Source organism: Aythya marila, assembly GCF_965140915.1.
Source record: "Aythya marila genome assembly, chromosome: 18".
Taxonomy (NCBI): Eukaryota; Metazoa; Chordata; class Aves; order Anseriformes; family Anatidae; genus Aythya; species Aythya marila.
Genome location: NC_139059.1, coordinates 7067846 through 7088708, shown reverse-complemented (window position 1 = coordinate 7088708; position 20863 = coordinate 7067846). Strand labels below are relative to the sequence as shown.

The 20863-nt window shown below is 35.7% G+C and overlaps 1 protein-coding gene across 3 annotated transcripts in view; it reads left to right on the top strand.

Moving 5' to 3' along the window:
• TBCD (tubulin folding cofactor D) overlaps positions 1 to 20863 on the top strand; it is a 125376-nt gene that overhangs the window by 70141 nt on the left and 34372 nt on the right. For all 3 annotated transcript variants that reach the window (XM_082774791.1, XM_082774789.1, XM_082774790.1), the window contains 9 exons: positions 2103 to 2188; positions 6019 to 6099; positions 6839 to 6912; positions 7478 to 7595; positions 9003 to 9063; positions 10634 to 10656; positions 17891 to 17922; positions 20083 to 20145; positions 20560 to 20636. In XM_082774791.1, the coding sequence (XP_082630917.1) occupies positions 2103 to 2188; positions 6019 to 6099; positions 6839 to 6912; positions 7478 to 7595; positions 9003 to 9063; positions 10634 to 10656; positions 17891 to 17922; positions 20083 to 20145; positions 20560 to 20636 (615 nt within the window). The remainder of the gene's footprint in view (positions 1 to 2102; positions 2189 to 6018; positions 6100 to 6838; positions 6913 to 7477; positions 7596 to 9002; positions 9064 to 10633; positions 10657 to 17890; positions 17923 to 20082; positions 20146 to 20559; positions 20637 to 20863) is intronic.

Below are 20863 nucleotides of genomic sequence, written 5' to 3'. Positions count from 1 at the left end.
TGTTGGACTGCTAAGGAGAAGTTAGTAGTAAGACAATTAAGTTATGGCATGAAGAGCAGAATCGGTCTCCCAGCTAGTTCCTGTAGAAGTTCAGAAGTTTTTATTTGCTGAACTATTCCCTACTGCCTAGGAAAATGATTACTTAATCCGTGGATACACCCTCTAAAGTCCTTTACCTGGATGTAAGGTGTTGAAAGAGTCACCCTTTCTCTGAATTGGAAGGAGCTGAAACATACTCTCCATCTGAAGTAACAATGGTGATATGAAATACATGGAGAAAAAAATTGACCTTGCTTATTTCCTTATTCCTGCCTGCTTCACCTTTGCAATGCAACATGACCTAAATCTGAGAACTTGCTTTTATGGCCTCAGAAGAACAACCCTTGTAAATTACTTTTCATGTAAGTGAAAACACTGAAAAAAATGCAGAATATATATAAAGCATAAATAATGGCAAAAACCCATTCTTCTAATAAGATGAACTTTTGTATTGGAGAAGTAAGTTTCAAGTATTTTGATGGAATGGAAGTCATGACCTCTGAAGCCATGACCTCTGTACTCTTGAACTTGGTTTTAGGAATTTTCCTGTCTCACTGACACATGCACTGTGGCACTCTGACCTGCGATGAGACAGCATGAAGCTGGCATGCTTACAGTCCAGTTATAAAGAGCACGGTCCAAGTACAAGCTAGAATTGAAATTGTTTAGCTGTGATTTTTCCTTATGTACAATATCATATATTCTTACATATTTTACATTTCACATTTTACATTTCTTACATATTTCATTGTATGTCACCTTGTTTAGCTACAAATAAAATAGTGGTTAGGTATTTCTTGTGCATTTTTTTTCCAAATTGGTGTTTCATGAGGCTTTTTGAGAGTGCATTTGTTTCATCTTTGAGTTATTAGGGCTTGCAGGTAGTCTCTTGTATGAGCTGTACATATTCTGTATGCTCTTCTTGGTTCAGTCAGATTGCAGGCCTTGGTTTTCGGACAGTTGGCAGTATGCTACCGAGCACAAGACCTCTGCAGCAGCTGACACCTTCCTACTGCTTGTGCTGTGTGCTTCTTTAATGATTCAGGCATAGATGTAAAGATATTTTTTACTATTTTTTCATGGCTGTATCCTAATGTGGAAGGGATGAGTGAACTGTAAACAAACAAAACTATATCATATCCAGAACCTGTACTTCCACATAGCCTTATTGCTTAAATATCATATGATTGTCCCTTCTGTAAGTAAGCATAGTGTCTTTCAGTTGGCTCTTTTCCATTTATACTTAATTATGGCTTGTGGTGGCTATGCTGCCTCCTCCATTCCAAAACACAGCCAGGCTGCGTAGTACTATATTAAGTCAGTTATAGCTGATCAAAATTCTGAATGTCTGACATTTTATTATATTATTGATGTTTTAAAAGACAAATCTTAGATGGTGATTACATATTTAGGATTATAATTAATTTTCTGAAACCATAATTTTTTGAGCATTGATGTCAGAAGCATCATACTTCTTAAGGATTTAACGTGGCAGGCTTTGCTAGGAGCCAGTGCTCTTTTTAAAAACAAACAATTCTTTAGTTCATTAACAAATAAATCATAAAATACATGTATAAGTAGCAACATAAAAGTATATGAGCTCCCATTGATTCTACATGTGATGCATATTTTTGTGCCCAATTCCTAATTTTACATTTCAGAAAACTTGCAACAGAAGCTCATTCCTTTGCATAATCCAAAAAACACGTTTACATTTATTTAAACTTTCTAGAGATTTTTTTTTTGTGCATGCATAATGCAATCAACAAATAATATACATGGCTATGACTTGAAGGTGTTAAAATAGCTATTGCATAGTTTATTACCTGCTGCTGTTTACTTTGTTTATCATTGACTCACAAGTGAAGCTAGACATTTTGCTGCTTCTGTATAATATCCTTTATCTCTTTAGCGCAAGTGATTTTACTATAAATTAGAAATTAAATTGTATTTTTTAGTGGTTGTACAGTAGTAGGGGATTATTTTCAATACATTGTCTATTCAGAAAATACATTTTTAAATATTATTTTCTGTTTTTTTCCTCTTATCTACAATGTTTGTAGGGCACTTTTCCACATGGCATAGACATTTTAACTGCAGCTGATTATTTTGCTGTTGGTAACAGAGTTAACTGTTATCTGACTATCAGGTAAGTTATTTTTTTATGCTTTCCTAAACATAAGGGACCTCTTTTATTTAATGAAGTATTTGTTTGATTGTTTGACCTTACAGTAAACATAAACAATAATCATAAACAATAAAATACAATAAACATAATACAAACAATATTATGTTTATTGTTGTTTTTCTAATACATGAAAACTTGTTTTTCCTCCTTTCTATATCAAACTGCTAATTACATATAAAACATGGTGAAAGTGAGACTGTGATGTTCCTCCAACTTGTCTACGTGATCTGTTACTTTATAGATGCTCTGAAACTGGAGGAAGCAGCCAAGAGATGTTATTTGTGGGTGTCACAAAACTGTCTAGGCTGGTTGAGCTTAGATAAGATTAGGGACTTCTGAAGAGCTGGAGCAAATGGAGAGGCTGTTATGATGGCAGTTAGACTCAGATATGGGTTGTTGAATTTGTAGACCCTTAATTTGAGTGCTTATATTTTTCATAGAATGCTCAGTGAAACTCTAACCACAGTATGCAGCAATTCTGAAAAACCAAACTGATCACTGCATTATGGATTCTGCACAGAATGTCATGGGAAATACCAGTACTGGTGTGGTGCTATTATAAATCAGTGGCTTTTCTTGGAATGCCATGCTCTGTGCTGGTCAGCTATCTGAAAGTACAATAAAGCTGAAGTAAGGGGAATTCAAAGGCAAGCTGTGCGCACAGAATGACTAAAATGAACAAAAGATTACACTTCCTCATGAAAAGATGAAAAAGGCTGAGGGCTGGGTTCTAACTTTAGTTGTATGTTGAAGACAGACGGTGTAGCCTAGTTGTCTGGCCTCTCTCTGTAGTCAGTGCAAAGAGACAGGCACTTACAGGAGGTGATTCAGACCATTTTAAGATATGTAAGATAAATTGCCCTATGGTGCATGGTGCTCTGAGAAGCCAACAGGTTAGAAAGGTTTGAAGAGATTAGATTCTTGGGAAAGAGAAATAGCAAAGTAAAAAGGCTTATGCTTCTTTACCAGCTTCGTAACTTCCAAGGAACATTTTTTTAAAGATAATTTGCACTGAGTGCCTCTCTCTCTTCTTGAGTATTTTTCACTAATTTGGCCACCACCATATTGTCCCTTTTGTGCATAATCATTCCAGTCTGTGCATATCTTCACCTTTTACCTACTGTCTTTCCTCTGTGGTCCACACCCTCCTCCTACACTCTTCCCCTGAGCTCCCGCCTACTGAGCTGAGATGGGGAAATGCAGGCGCTTGGTATTCACTGCTGCCCTGGATTGGTAGACCGTCAATGGAATTTTTGGAAGTCTGGTTTTCTATACTAGAAAAAAATTGAAGATACTCAAAATTGGCACACATGTTTTTTATTCTCTCTTTTTAGTTTGAAAGTTAATTATGTTCTCATTACTTCTTGAGAGCTGTGATAATTTTTCTCTTGAATGTTTCATTTATTACTCCTTTCATTGTGATTTATAGAGGTTTTGTTGGAGTGTTACTTACCTAAGTGAAAATGTTTGAAGGTTGTTCTTTTTTTTTTACTTCTCGTGCCTTTCTTCAAGTTATGTAACAGGAAGAATAAATTTGCAAATTATTTATAAATAATCTTATACAGTTAGTAGCATGATTCCCTGAAACCATGTTCAGTGTTATTAATCAAACTCTTCTTTGTAAATTATTTGTCATCTAATACATTATATTACTTGTTAAAATCTTCACCACTTTGCTTTTCGAGCAGGATGTAATTATTTGGGTCGATACTTAATTATTTCCTTATTTTTGTCTGAGTAACATCAAAGCAAAGTGTATAAGCATATATTTGACTGCACAGAAAACATGTATCATTATGATGTGGTAGGAAGAATGAACCTTTCTGATCGGTATGCCTTAAGGTGGTGTAATTGTTTATGTAGCTGGAAAAAGCTACTTGAGGTTCATATTGCAGATCTAGAATCTTTAGCTTTCTCTCTCCCACCCAGATAAATAAAATCCTGGTACACTGTTTACAGCATGTTGCTGCTATATGAAAGGAAACCGTGCAGGTGCAAAAGTCTGTGCTAGTGAATCTACTTTGAGCAGCAAAAGCTCAATGAATATGTGTCAGTTTCTACAGTTGAATATTTTTTTGGTTATTAAATGATTTATGATACTGCTTCTCTACAAGAATGTAGGTTTTTAGATACATACACATACGTAGTACATGTATGTAGTTGCTTATCCTTCCAAATCCAGATATTTTTATGCAAGGTTTGTATACTTGCTGTTCTTTGGAAACTTTTTGCTGAATGTTCTTTGGAAGATTCAGCGTAAATATGTTAATCCATTTCTGAGGATGAAAGTGGAGGAAGCCTATGTCCTATTTTAATATGAACTTGGGAGTAAAGAGACTGATTTCAGGAGTTCTGAGCTGTGTAAAAGTAGAGTTCAGAAAGAAACTTTCTTAATCTAAATAAAGAGCAACATTGTCAGGAAGGCTATAATTGTATAAAAGCCTATTTGTATAAAATACTCAGTTGGGTCAAAACTTGAAGGTTCTAGGTAAAGGCAGTTATCAACTAAAAGTGGAAGTGAGAGTGGACTACCAACACCGTCCAAAAGATCCAACTTTGAGCTGTGCAACTAAGTTCAGAGTAAAATGGCTTAAAAGAATGGTCAGTGCTAAAACTAAGATCCAAAAAGCTGTCATGAAGAGAAGAGTTCGGCTATGTCAGAGGGAATTTGCGTGTTCTCCCAGAACAGGGAAGGGAACAACAGAGCAATGAATTTTACCGTTTCTCTGCTGGCATCAACAATCCATCAACCCAGCTGGCAGCCTGCCTGTAATCCCCCTCCAGAGCTCGTAGCAGTAGCAGGTGGCACTTGTGTGTTGTGTTCAAATGACTGAGGTTGTGCTGTGGATTTAAGGGTTCTAATTCTTCTGATGAATTGTGTAAATATCAGTGTGTTAACATACAACAGCATTTAGTTTTTACTTATTTTTTTTCTAATTACACGCATGTATATTAATGGAACGCTGTTATGGTTGCAAGGTTAATCACTCAAAAGATATGAGAAGGTGATGTTAAGTTAATCCATGTGTCCTTAATTTTGTCCTTTCGTGCACGCCATTTTGACACAAACACATTCTACTGGTTGTTTAGCTTTCCAAGATTATTTAATGTACATCAGATGCACTTAAAAAACATTTCACTTGACTTCTGTTGAACTTAGCTTTCAATAGTTGATGCTTCCGAAGATTGGAAAGCAAATGTGTCTGTAAAGTCAGGTAATTATGCAGGCTGCCTAGCTAATTACTTCTGGTGTTCCCTCGCATCTTAGGTCTTGACTTTGCAGCATTAATATTTTTGTCATAATTGACTTTTTGTATGTTTATTTTTTAAAAGGATCAAGGCAAAACCATTATTCATTTTTGAAATATTGTCTCTGGGAACAGGAAACACATTTCTATAACATAATATTATTGTGCAGTGTGTATTACACATTAACACATTTCTGCAATCTAAAATTACTGCTATATGTGTGTACTTCCCCATTTTGTAGAATGTAGCAATGGGAACTGACTATTTTTTGCTTTTCATTGCTGTCAAGCTTTTTGTTTGTATCACAGTTTTTAAAGAGAATCTGAAAGACTTTTGCAAAAGTGATTTAAATTTTTGACAGTACTTGTAAAATATTTACTATTGTTTATTTCATTCAGCTGCATCTCATTAAGAAGAAGGCATGGTTAAGTAATTTTTTGCTTGCTTTAAAACCAGAGGATTTTAATCATTGGAGTAGCTTGTACTAAAATGCACACACCTGTTGATTCTCTATTCTATCATATAGATCTTTCTCTTTTCAGCGTGTATATTGCTGGTTTTCCTGAGTATACACAACCAATGATCGATCATTTAGTTAACATGAAGATTAACCACTGGGATAGGTAAGTTCATAAAGTCTAATTACATTAACATCCAGGAATTGGCTTTTCTGCATGTGATGCTTATGTTACTTAAAACAGAGTTTGTAACACTGTCTGACTGAAGGGAATGGGCAAGTAGTAGCTGATGTCATCCATGCCTTCTAGCATATTGTCACTTAAAATGTGCTTATGAATTTTGACCTCAATCTGTTAATAGATTAATAAAACACGTTTATATGGTATATAGTATATGTGAGTGGTAAACACCAGCACTATACAATTATCATAATTAAAGTAGATTTCATGCATGGAGATAGAGCTTAGTCATATTCAATGTTCATGAAGATTAAAACATGTACATATAACACAAATGAGATTATATCAGTGCTGATAATAGTTTGCATCACGAGAAATAATAATAGTTTACTGTAGTGTCCCTGCCAATGTATAGAATGAGCCCTCAGGTTCTACCATCCACACTTATGTTTTTCTTTGTCTCTTTCAGCAATAAGGTCTATTCATATAGCTAAAAGCTAGCTGTAGGCTGTCTCTTTGGCCTGTTGTTTTGTTTTGTTGGCTTTTTTTTAAGGGGGGAAGGCTAGGATGGACAGAGAATACCACATTTGTTAATGTTGCTAGGGTCTTTATTCTGATTGTGGGCAGGAGGCCCTACCTGACCTTGTTTGTTTTTTTTTTTAACACGTTACTTCTACTAAATTGCTAACAAGAAAACTCCAAAAATGCTTTTTTACATCTTCAGTGTTATTCGAGAACTTGCAACTAAGGCTCTGCATAACCTTACTCCACGGGCTCCTGAATACATGGCAAATGTGGGTAGGTAACTCATAACAGGTTCTGCATAGAATCTGTTTTGTCTTGTCCAGTCTGACATCTTCAGAAGAATTTCTTTCTGATAGTTGTGTGTGTAATCAAATGTTTCTTGAATGAATTCACAGTCCTTTGCTCGGCCCACTCAAGGTGCCAAGGATGTACTAGCTGCTTTCTATTATGCCTGAAAGACAGCAGCTGAAACCCAGATTACAGATCTTACCTAGACTCCCTAGGGAGGGTCAGAAAGGTGACAGTGGCATGGAAGTGGCAGTTTACGTTGAAGTAAAATTCCAAGCCTCGTTTTCTCTACCACTCAGCCAACCCAATGCCAGTGTTTTTTACAGGGAAGCTAGGTTGTATGCACAAAATTTCTAGGTGTGGTTTAGCATGTGTTGTCAGAATTTACTTGTGTTTTTAAAACTTGTTTCTCACATAATGATGAGGATATATTGGCCTGACTTTCCAGAAATGGTTTTCCAATGTTATTTCTAGGCTGACATGCTTATATTTAGAACTGCAATCTGTCAGTATGCTCTGTTTAAAGAAATAATTATTTAATCTCTTTCAGTTTTGCCAAGACTGCTACCTTTATCAGTAGGCACAGATCTGCACACACGCCATGGGGCAATTCTTGCCTGTGCTGAGATCACCCATGCACTGTGTAAACTAGCCGAAGAGAATAATAGGTATAAATGCTAGATTATCTTGACTATAAATTTTCCTTTCATGTCTGATATAGTGAAAGCTTCCTCAGTATAATTATGGAAATCCCATCTTACTAAACTTCTCTTCCATTGAATTTTTGTATGGTTTTCAAGCCTTCACATTTTATTTGGTGATGTTACGTTTAAGTCTAAAATTATCTTGGAAAGTGAGATCATTTATTGCCTTACTTGGAGAATTCAAAGATAGTGTTTCAGTATAGATTAACCCATCCCTGCACTACCAGCCCTTCACCAGAAGTATTTTGTCTTCCTGGTGAGGGAACAGTCTTTCATCTTCAGCGTTAGAGAAGCAGCTTGTTGATTTGGATTGATTTAAATAGCACTGTTGAATGGAAGGGATGTGTATATACACACACACACGAATTATAGTTAAGAGATATACCCAGAATAATTGACAAAATTATTTGGCAGTGTCTTTGCCTTAGTGTTGTAAAGAAATTAGTTTACTTTCTTTCACATTAATCATTTATGAAAAATGTTTGGAAGTCATTATTGCAGAACTAGAATTTGGAATCTACATCAGTGGTAGAATGTTATACTAGCTTGACTTAAATAGGGATGAGCAGGTGTTTAAGATCAAGGCAGTGGATGATAAGACCCCAAAATACAAACTTTACTGAAAATAAATACGGTTCTGCAACAGTCACAGATATGTATTTCTTCGATGTGTGTGTGTGTATATATATATTATAATGGACTTTCTGGGTCCTTTTTCAAAAGTTGGATAATTACTGTGACTAACCTTTTTTTTATTTTACTTCTGAAAACATTCTAATGCATTCATACAAATATATCTAGAAGGGTGACATTTAATAAATGCAATGTAATTGTACGAGCTATATATACTGAGAGGAATTCAGATGAAAGGTATGACGTGTATACTTTTTTATGACTTTGGTGAGAAATATTTCTCATTAGTGTCTAACAAAAGAGTTTGTGTTAATCTTAAGAGTTGCCTTTTCAAGTAACATATTTTGTGCATGTGAATAAAGTTGAAAAGTTAGCAAAAAAAGATGTAGAGCATTTTTAGTAGTGGGAAATGCTTGATATTAATGGAAAAAATACAGAAGTGGTGGAGTACAACTGAAATGAGAATAGCTATTTGTGTATATTTATTACAGTATTATTAATAAATGACTTTTTAAAAATCTTTTAAGAATGTTTGCTACATAGTAAGGAAAGAATTTACTGACATGTTTACTGAACTCATTAAAATTAAATATTGAATATTTCTGTTGAGAATAGTGTGGGAGTCAAATGATTGTTTTTCTATTTAAAATACAATAAAATCATGGAAGAAGAGTAACTTGTAGCATGATTAAGAAATTAATCTCTTAAATCTCTTAAAAATTTTGTATACCTTTACAGATCTGTAACATATTATTTCAATGAAAAATCATTGGAGGGACTGAAGCAAATCCATCAAGAGGTTTGTAGGAAGTATAAATGTATCTTGTAACGTGGTATGTGGTATTATTTTTAAACAAACATTTGTAATTAGAACAGTTGTTGTTCTCCACCCTCCTTTTCCACTTGCCAAAAGTAAATAATCTCCCAAATATGAATTTGGACACATTATAGGAGATTCTTTGGTAAGTGTTGTGGACCATGTCTCTTACTTCACAATAATTTTGTATTTGGTCCCTTTCTGTCCTGCCAGCTTCTTAGCTAAGGCACTTACTCTATCAGTTACACTTTTGAAATATTGCCTGGTGTTTTGTGTTGTTTTTTTTTTCTCCTTCTTCCTTTTTGTACATACTGATCGGCCTTGCAGATAGATGGTATGGCTGTTCCCTTAATGTGACTATGCTCAGGAGAAATCTACTCAGTCTATTTGTTGTCTGTCCTTTATATTCTGTTTTTGGGGTTGGTTTTGCTTGTTTGGTTTTTAAAGCATAGTTCCAGTGCTAAACCCTTGCATCTGTAATTCACCTGTTTATGGACTTCAAAAGTCACATTCTGGATTTCAGCTGATGCATTGTCTTTATCTAGGATGTCTTCATGATAGGACAAATGAAATCTTGTCCTGCTCATAAAAATTTAAAACACTTATACAAAGATAATTTTGCTGAACTTGTCCCTTTAATCTTAAATCATGTATGTTGTTGGTTTTTAATTCTGGTTCCTATTTCTTCACCTTGTGGAACAGACGGTTCTTCAGCATTCATGCTCCTGCTCTTTTTTTGCAGTGTCTGTAGTCCCTCAGTCTCAGTTCTGACTGACTAAAGCTGTCAGGCTTCACCAGTTACCCATTAGGCTTTAAGTATGTTGGTGCTTGTTAAATTCTGTTTTGCTGCTACAAGTTGAAAAGGCATCTTTGTCCGTGTTTAACTTTCTTGTGTTGAAATGCCTGTAAGCTTAATCAGCACTACCTGTTCTGTTACAGTGGCCTTAATTTGTTATGATATTTTCCAATTTCTGCTCTTGTCTGTTTATAATTAATCTGCAAAGTTTTTATGTAAGCTCGTTCTTTTTAAAAATCTATTCTTTCAGGTTTTATTACAGCTAAATTTGATAATCTCTGATTTTTAAAGATGGTATACTGTAATGTTGACAAGAAGATAATGCAGTTACAATTGAACTTTTTTTTTTTCTGTTCAACCTGTAGCTAACAGATACTCTTGAGTTTTTAGTCAACACAGTATATGGTTATTTTAAAAGGGCCAAATGTGGAAAGCAATTGTATTTTAAAAAGCAGAACAAGCTTGCAGAGTATGTGCAGGAGCTGCTAGGATTTGAAATGAAGAAACCTAGTGCTTTAGGAATGTGTTAAATGGGTTTCCTTTGAATGTAAATTTTGGTTGGATATACTCTTAATGTGTCATTGGAAATAGTATCAAAAACTGTGTACTTTAAAAATATTTTTACTTTGATTTTTAATTTTAAAGTAATCCCAAGTGCTGTGTAGCACACAGTGCATAGACATTGCATGTGAAGACAAAAAATGAAAACACTTATTTCAAGAGAACTTTCTTAATACTGGTGTGTTTTTTCCTCAGCTTTGCAGTCGACAGTTGTACAGGTAAGAAAATAGACTAACATTTATTTTCTGTATTGGAAAGTATCAGTAGAAATAATGAGAAAAGTAGCATGTAGGGGCTTTTTTGGTTTGTACAAATTAGTTATACATACCATAGACTGCCAGGCTAGCACAGTTCATCAGAATGTAAGCGCGTGCATTCTTTTGGCTTTGTCTACCTATTACGGAGACCAAGGCCATTTTAAAATGGTTGTGGTGTTAGAGAGTGCAACTTGCAGGCATGTTAGACTAATGGGAAAGTGGTAAGTACTGGTCGTAATGTTGTGACAGAGATAGTTAAAGAAGGGAAAGAACGAGGAACGGAATATGTTCACTAATCCATAGCTTCAGCAGTATGTAAAGGATTTCTTTCCTGTTATTCACCTGTCCTATAAGTACTTGTGCGGTTCAAATAGCTCTGCAGAAATAACATTTCAGTACAAATTTACTGTTTTTTTTTTTTTTAAAAGGACCTTCTAGCTATAAATTCTAGAATTACTTTCTCCATGCTGTGTAATGAGTAGGCCAGAAGTATTAGAAAAGATTCAATACAATTTTTTAATTCTTGAGCCAAAGAAAATGAAAATGAATTTTCACTGAGTTGTTCTTCATTTGCTATTTATTGAAGCTTCCAGGAACTAAAAGGAGCTTGCCTAAGTAACAGTTAAGTAAATGTGAATTAAAACTGGTATGTGACTTCAGGGTTTGTTCCTAAATTTAAGGAAATCAAAACATAATTAATGACTTGTATTCCATAATGATTGTATATGTGAATGAGTTTTTTTCTTTAACTGACAAATGGTGTGGGCTTTTAGGCAGTTATCTAGTTCGTGTCTTTGCACATGATGTATCTGGAAACCGTAGAATCTTAAGTAGTTTTTTTTTTGTGTGTGTAATTATAATCTATGCTTTAAATAATTTTATGTAAGATTTTGTATCCTCAATATTCCTGAAAAAAAAATTATTAACATTTGCTTTTTGAGGGGTGTATGTACTGATGTGAAACTTCCATTCCAAGGTTAGCTTGCACTGGAGGATACTTTTAATGCTGATACTGTATATTAGTGTCTTTGTGGGTGGCTGTCTTGGCTCCCATAAATTCTTTAATGTCAGGGTGGAGCTTGGGTGTAATTTGTTTTTGTCATAATGTGCACTTCTCGCACTTAATGGTATTTATAAGATGCCTACAGAAATGTTTTCATCCTAGATAAGACTTCTAATTCAACTCCAAGCAAAATTGATTCATTGCTGTTTACTCTAATACTTAGGCAGAGACAAAGATGTCTACTGTAATCCATATTTTACAATATTGGTATGCATAAAATGTTTTAAAATTGGACAAGAAAAATAAACTAGGTTATAAAAACAAAACAGCAATTTGAGTATTGCTAGGCAAGCATTTAGTGAAACAAGCCAAACTTGTTTTGTGATGAGTAATTGTTGCACATAATATTCCAAAGATTTCCATTTGAGAAATTGCTACCGGGAATTTTCAGTGTAATAATGTCTTGAAGGAATGTTGAAAACCCATGTGTTTTATTTGTGTTTCTAGTTTTTAAACTCCTGAAATGAAAAACGTCTGGTCACATGTCTCAACTGATTGTTAGATATTTCACTTTCACTTCTGTCAAAAAAACAGCTATCTTCTTCTGTACTAAATTGATTTTAATGTGTTGATCAAGCTGTTTTCATAACCTACTTTGGCCTATGAGAAAGAAAAGGAAGTAAACTGTACAAGTTCTGTTATTTTTATGGAAGTTGTAATTTACACGTTTTGAACTGCAAAATGGGCTGTGATGACCTTAATTGCCTAACTCTTAGGATTCCGCTGAATATCGAAGTAACTCAAGCCAAAAGAAGTTAACGCCACAGTGCTGCAATGGAGACCTTTATGTAACTATCCATCTTACTTTGTTTAGCAGCTCTGGTAATGTCTTCAACCTGATTTGGAACCATGTCCATGAATTATCCTTCAGACAGGACACAGGCAAAGCTTTGAGTTTCCCTGCACAGCCTCTCAATTTTGAGAACATTTGAAGTAATCAAATTTGTTTATGCTAATTGCAGAAACTCCTGTCTTCTACTTCAGTAACATCTTTGAAAAATATCAGTGTCTTTTCGTCTTCCTGTATAAGAGCTTTCCTGGACCTAACATAGTATGCTGAAAAAGAAGAATGCAAGTCCAGACACATCCAGCATGTACTTCCTTTCATTAGTTCTGTTTCTGACACATTGGATGCACTGGTTTGTCTTGAGGAGCTGGTTGGTTTAAGCATTTGCATGTGCACTTCCAGCTGAGTATTGCCTGATTTTCTGTATTAAATGGTCACTAATTATAGCAAGTCAGTGAAGCCATGCAAAACATACCACTTCAACAGAGTGTTTGTCAGTTTTGTGCTTTATGGGCTATATTATGAAGTTATTTAAAAAAAAAAACAAAACTCATCTTATTTGCTTTAAGCATTACTTTTCTAGATAAAAACTTGACACAAAAACATGTGGCATGTGTTGTCAAAAATTGTCTTACTTGGGATAGGAAATCAGTCTGCCAGTTTGAACAGTTAATGGTCAGCCTGATTTTGTATACCACTACTTCCATTAAGCCAGCATTGAACCTTTTTTGTAGTGCGTATGCTTCTGTAATGCACCTAAGACCTCGTGCTAGTTTTCAGCATTGAAAAATCCTCAAGAAAATTCTATTTTTTTTTAACTACTGTTCATATTCTTTAAAATGTGTCATCTGATACAGGATTCTTGACTGTGCATTCACCTGAATAATGTTCAGGTCTTTGTTTCCTTTCTTGTAGCCAGTTCTGAGTCTGGTAATACAGGTCTTAATGCACAGAGTTGGGTAACGAGATAATTTAGGGATGGATATGGAAGTGCTACAGACACAGACTGCACTTCTTCCAGGTGGTTGCATGGCACTTCTGTATTTCAGCAAATGTTCTTTTCCTGGGCCTTCAGGGTTCCCATCAGAGGAGAATACAACAGGAAGCACAGTGTTTGGTAGCAACACCCACACGGGATGATTCAGTTGGTGCAATGTGCTGCACGCTGAGTTTTGCTCTGATCTCATTCTTTTAACATATGGAGAGACGGGCTGCAGGTATTACAGTCAGCTATGTGAGAGGAGTGATTTTCGATTTTGAAAAGAGCAGCCAGTTTAAGTTGGACAGCCATCTTCAGAGTTTCAACCATTCCAAAAGAACGGTTGAAGGTAGCCTGTAGGTGTTGACAAGTACTAGGCAAAAGACAAACTTTTCTTATTTCAAAGACCCTTAAGTTTGCAGCAAATCTTGATGGTTTCAGGGCAATGTGTTTCTTGGCAGTCATTTATATAAAAAAGCTTTTTAGGCATATAAACTGAACCAGCATATAATTCCAGCCTTACAACAAAGTTCATCTTAAAAATAATTTCAAGTTTGAATTATTTTTTGCATCTAGTAACATGGTGGTTCTAGGAGTTTGTGCTCTAGGTACCGTTGCAAAAAATAAAATGATTACTTAAAACTGCTTTTTTGTTTGTTTTTAACTGACACGTGGCTGGTGATGCTATGCTTTATACTCAGGCCAGCTTTAAAGGTTTGAATAGAGCAATGAAATATTTCAGATTGGGAAGGAAGGTTGTGTAAAAAGGAGCTAACAGATGTTTACTGCTATTTGCTGGATGATCCACTGCTCAGCTTTTTTTTTTTTTGTTGCAAAATAACACTTTGTACTGTATAGTTTCATGTACTTGAAAAAGCTGTAAGGTGAAATTCTTTTGCCTCTAACTGAAGGCACTGGGCAAACTCTTATTCCATAGAGCCAGGATTTCACATGCAGTATTATAGTGTTAGAATACTATAAAAAGGTGTATGCCCAGCATATGAACTTACAGTAACCTAAAAATAGGTCTGTATTGTTTAATTTCTGCATCTGTAGGGGATGACAATAGCAGCTTTATTATGTACATGGATTTGTATTTATTTATCTGTGCTTAAGGGTATCACTTGCTGCCTCTGTGTACCTTGTTATATAGATATTTTGTACTTTCAAAGGCCTGTAAATTTATAAACTGGGCCTTTAAGATAGCTGAATTCTGTGTGGCACAAATTGTTCCCATGGAAAATAATCAGTTACTATTCATATGGAGATGAAAATATTTCAGCAAGTGTTCTTAGCTTTCTGGGAATTATTTGCAATTGAATCACTTCAGATATTCCAGTAATTTTAATTTCAGATTCAGATGTTTATGAAAACATGGACGTTATTCATTCCAAACTCCTTCAATTAATGCTGTTTTTATAATCTTAAAGATGAATTCTGAACTTATCCTGAAAATCAGGTTTTAAATAAAATTAAAATCTACAACAGTTCCTTGAATTTGTATATGAATTGAAAACAGCACCGTTGATTCTGATTCGGGCCTGCATAATTTTACAATATATACTTGTATACGTAGTTCAGCAATCTTAATCCATTGGCTCTACAAGGGATTCTGTATTTTGATTGTTTTCCATGACTTGATTGTAATGAATTCCAAAATGTTTCTAGTGGAGAGGCATTGCTGTGAAGCTGCACATAGGAAGCAATGCTTAGTTGCTAATGGAACCTGGGCACCGCATCAGTCAATTTACAAGTTGAATTAGTAATTAAACCATGAAACAGGTACATCTAAGAATATGATGTAACTTGTGGATGTGCCTGTGGAATAAAAAAAGAGAGAATACTGACTGTACAGCAAAATTCAGAATCTCTGAATTAGGTAGATCTCTATCTTTTTAATTTAGTGAAATACTACAGAGCGAGATAAAGTTAATAGAGAGATGCACATCATGTTTGACAAAGTAAACACTGACTGGGGAAAGATCTAGGGTTATGGCTGAATTCTCAGTTCTGAAAGCAAAATAAATGTGAGTTGTGGAAAAGGAAACAAAAATAGATATGTTGACAGCCATACTGTGCTGTGTAGACAGGACATGACTTGAAAAGTTTTGTAGAGAAGAACACCCAGGATCACAGTGCCTTCGAAGATAATTTGATTATAGTTTCTGTGTTACGTGGAAATCTTCCTGTGCAAGGCTGTGTCATCGTTCTTCGTTCTTCCACAGGGACAACAACCCTCAGTGAAGCTCTAAACTCTGAAATTAAATTAAGCTGATGTAATACCAAAGGAAGGGATAGCTGTCAAATTATTAGCATAAGAGTAGCTTTGAGTGGCCTGACTTCCTTATTGGCAGTCTGTAGAAGTGGAGAAGAGCAGCCTTTATGACTCAGTTCTTGCTTTGTAGTTAGAACAGAAGTCCATATCTGAATCCTTGCATCAGCAGACTCTGTTGCACACCAAACAAGCTTACAAGATGATTATTTTATACTCATTTACAGTAAGACAACAGACAAAAGGCAAGGAATGGGTGAGGTACAAAATAAGGGAAAAGAAACACTGAAGAGGAAGCAAGCCGTACCACATCATTCTTCTGTTTTTTGCCACTGTATCAGCTCCTTAGATCACTTCTTTGTTTTCTAATATAAATTTTTTAGAAGTTGGAGAGCAGACAGCATGGCAGGCAGGTGGGATAGATAATACAAAGAACCTGTCACCATGGGGATGTGGAATCTGTGTTTTCTTCCAATGGTGATAAACTAAGCTGTAGATTACTGCACAAAGCTTAATGTATTGATTGTCAAAAGCAAAGTATTGATGGATGTAATAATATTTTTGATTGATGTGATAATGTATTGATTGTCAAAAGCAAAGTTTCTCAATTAAAGGAACTGCTGATCCATGGCAAATGAGAATATTGTAGAGTTGGCAGCTCTGCATTACCTGAAAAAACAATGAAAATGTTGAGCAGCCAGAAAGCCAAGTGCATGTAACAGGAGGCACCTACTTGTATGGAATGGAAAAACTTGTTTAAAATGTTTAGGCTTTTGAAGCTCATATAAAAGGATAAATTGGAGAACAAAGTTATAATAGTTGTTAGGGTTGCTAGGTTTGCCTTCTGAGCACAGCTACTAATTTTATTGTGGGGAGGTTGGAGGGAAGAAAAGGGTTCTATAAAAAAAAATAATAATATAAACAAAAAGCCTTTGTTGTTCCTCCCCCTTGCTGGGAGTTTCTGCCAGAGCAGGGCCGTACAAACAGGTGATTAAGGGTTTGGCACACCTCAGGGAGGAAATGTTCTAGCAGAAGTGAAGGGAGACAAGAATGAGGAGGCAAGGGAGGAAATATCCGAAGGAAGGGCAGGGGTCAAAGGTTCAGAAAATGGGAAAATGCTGCCACAGAGAGTGACACTGAGCAGAACAACTCCGAGCAATGCTCACAGTGCCTTGGGGATATCCGGGGAACCAGCAGACGTTGTTCAGTGGTGCGAGGAGACAAGTCTCTGCCCAGAGACATGAAAGGCTGCAGAATGGAAACAGGCCCTGCAATTTCTAAGATGCTTCTCCCTCTCTGCTTTCTCTTCGTGGTGTTAAACTTTCTCTTAACTTGGTGCCGTCAGTGGCCTGGTTAATGTTCAGACAGGAGACTGGACTAGATAGGCCTCAGGTCTGAGCTGGTAAGACCGTTCTTAGGTAACACACATTCTTTCCAGGAAAGTTTTAAACATCTTAAGCCACTTATTTCTTTCTCCTTTCTGATGTGTTGGATTTTTTTTTACCACTTTTCTTGTGGTGAAGAATGCAAAATCAGCTCTGAGAGGTCTTTAGCACAGAGGAGGAGGGTGAAGAGAGAAGGTTGAGAAACTTTGTAAGGAAAGTGAACCAGTTAATGTTTGTGAAAATGGGAACTGGTAAGTGAAGTTTCCATTTAATGTTCCAGAGGTAAAGGTTTTGTTAAAACATTGCATGTGATTGCCTTTCAGTTGTGCAAGTCAGAAGCACACAGAAGCTGTAGGACTGAAAAATCCTGTGGCAAGTTCTGCAGGTTTCTAATGCTTCTAAGGCGAGTAAAAAGAAAAGAATGAACCTGGCAGTCTCTTATTATCCACATTAATATTAGAAAGATTGGGTCTGCATTCCTTGGAAGAAGAAAGTTAAATATTCAGGAAGGTTTTGTATAAATCATGCTGAGGTCAAGAAAACAGTTAATTTAAAAAGAAGTATTTTAGCATTGGTCAGGTACAAAAGATGAAGGTACTTTGTGAGCTGCTTTCATTCTAAAATGGTTGAATCTTATTTTCGTATTAGGCAGTGCACTTGGGTTGCTTGTGATGGGTTATGCTCTGATGCCTCTGTTTCTGCTTTGCAGGGGTTTAGGTGGAGAACTGATGAGACCAGCCGGTAAGTATCACAGCTGGGGTGTGAAGGCAGAATTTGCAATAATGAATTCTTCTGTTTACTTTTTTTCATTTTGTTTTATATACATTGCACTGAATGCATAAATAGAGCATGCACAGTAGTTAAAAATACAAAATTTGAAAGCTAATACACAGTCAGGTATGCCAGAACGTTGTTTGCCAGCACATTTGTGAATTACCATGTTTGTGTAAGAGTTGAAGGTAGTTCTTGGTTTTATGTCACACACTCTTTGCACAGAACTAACTTTCTTCAGGGCCAAATTGGCTTCCTTCCCTCAGATACTCCAGTTCCTATCCAGAAGAGATGTGATCTCTCCACTAAGTCAGATGTGATCATGTAACTAATCGATTATCATAATATGCGTGTGTGCAAAGGTCAAGAATAAAGACCATATAAACAACAGTTCATGAAATGGGTTGTGTTACATAAATGATGGTGAGTTCATGTGGATTTCGATGACCATTATGTACTGAAACACTGTAAAAAGTAAGGGCATTGCAGGAAAGAGGTAGCCTGGGTATCCAGAAAATGATGTCAAACTTAGTTTCCTGTTCATAGGTTGAATAAAGGAAGTGCTGGATAGCAGATTCTGCCTTTGGATGACTTAATTCACATCTTCGAAGTTAGTGGGTAAAGAAGCTTCAGTACCAAGTCAGAAAGGCAGTTGAATAGGAGGGGTAGAGGGGCAAAGGGACAAAGGGATCTTTGCATCTTTGAGTAAGTTTACAGACCTGACACGATAACACAGGCTGAAAGAATAGTTATTTACACCTACTGTTTTTTTTATTATGTCTTTTAGCTGTTAAGCAACTGAATATTTCACAGTATTTGAGAAGTAAAAATGGCAGTGTTTTGGCATGATACAGCCGTGTAGGTGGAATAAGGGAAGAATTGAAAATGTTCCACAAATTGCATGCATGTCTAATGAAGATGATGGTCTCAACCACAATAGAGCATAAAAGAAGCACAGAGAACTGAAGAGGAACCCTAAGAGACTTGGGTTTAGTCACGTTGTACTTAATCTGTCTGTGAATAAATATCAGAACAAAGAAGCTGACATGCAATATTGAATGGAGTCGGAGCATGGGGAGTCTGTGAGACATTACCATAGTGAGGACTGAATTGGAGAGTAGGTTTGGAGCCCAGTAAGTTGGTTATAAATGAAGATGGTGGTGAACAGTGTACAGAGCCTGGAGTAAGATTCAAAGATAAAGCTGTGGGAGGAAAGCAAAACAAGAAGGTGGCATTATATAGTAGCTTGTTCTGTCTTCTCCACCAACTCTAAAGCAGTCAGATTCTATACTGATGCGTGTTATATTTTAACTGATCACCAGGAGGTGAGTGATAGTGTGCTGAGCACTGAGTTCTCATTTGAGCATTACTGTTGATCTGCTGCGTAACAGTTTGCAATATTTTCTGTGTTAATCTCTATTCCCCCAAATATCTTTGAAACACACACACAAAAAAATACTATTCTTTAAATGTTTTTTATAAGTTCAGAACTCATTTAAGTTTACAGATATGAAATAATAAAGCGATGTTAGTTATTACATCCTTTTCTCGTATTCTGAATATCAAAGGAAAGAAAGCTCCATTCAGTTAGGTAGCTCCTAGCTCTGTGTAGTAAACAGATCACTGCTTCACTCTGTGAAGGTTTAAAAATGCTGCTAAGTAGGAAAAACGTTCACATTTTATAATGATCTTTGTGTGTCTTTTTTCTTTTTTTACTTTTTTGTTGTTTGTTTGTTTTTAGTGGTTGTAGTATTAAAACTGTCCAATTTGTAGTATTGTAGTTAGTAAGACATTGCCATTTACAAACTGGTATAGGAACACAAGGCTGACCAATGGGTACCTGAAATGGCTGAGGGGAAAGAATCCATACCAGCAAGCACTGCCTTTGCATTAATGATGGTACTAGCTCATGTCAAAGAGCAATTGCTGCATGGTAGCTATTTTGTATGTAAGAATCTCCAGTATGATTTCTTTTCAGTTTCTTCTTTCACATATCTTGGACTTCTCTTTGCAAATTTTCTTCAATTTAATATTACTGCGTATGTAACTCTATGTGCCTGTATCTTCAAAGTAGCTGGAACTTGTCATTTTCTTTGTATTTATCTGTTTGTCAAATTTATTTTCTTACAGTCTGCACTTTAATTGAAAAGTTGTCACTATCAAAAATGCCATTTAGAGGAGATCCAATAATTGGTATGTGGTATTTTAAATAACCTTTCCTTATCTCAGTAGTTATTCATCAAGCTATAATACATCAGTGAACTGTGTTTTTCAAAGGAGCAATGAGGATCAGCAAAGTTGGGTGGCCTAACAAATATCAAAATTTCAAAAAGATACACAAATACTGCAACCAATGGTAATGTTAGTAGATTTGTTTGCAATTTTTTTTCCTATTGTTTTCAGTATGACCAGAATCAATGTTTGCACTGTGTAGTTTGTAAAACAAACCAGAGTAGCTGTACTGGCTAAGAGTTACAACCTTGTTTATTTTGGAAAACCAAGGAAATAAGTAAATACGTATAATTGCTGGTCTTTGCAGAATAGGAGAGAAAATGTTGAAGTTTAGAAAGGAAGAAAGATAACACTGTATATTCCTTACTGTTTCAGGCGGCTGGCAGTGGTTAATAAATGACAGTCTAAGAAGTCTCCCTCTTGTTTCAAGCACTGCTCGACAGCATATAAAGGTACAGTAGTTCTTCCTTCTCTAAAATTCAAAGGGGGCTTTTTGTTTAATGCTTGAATATTTACCACAAAGGTTGTTCTTGTGTGCGTGTTTAAACAAATTGACGGTCACTGGCATTGATAATGGGCTGGCAGTGAGGAGTCACTGATGGTTGCTTGAAGCTGCTTGCTGTCTGCCATATGATTACATTGATACGGTATTTTTCTTCTACTTTATATAGAATAATTT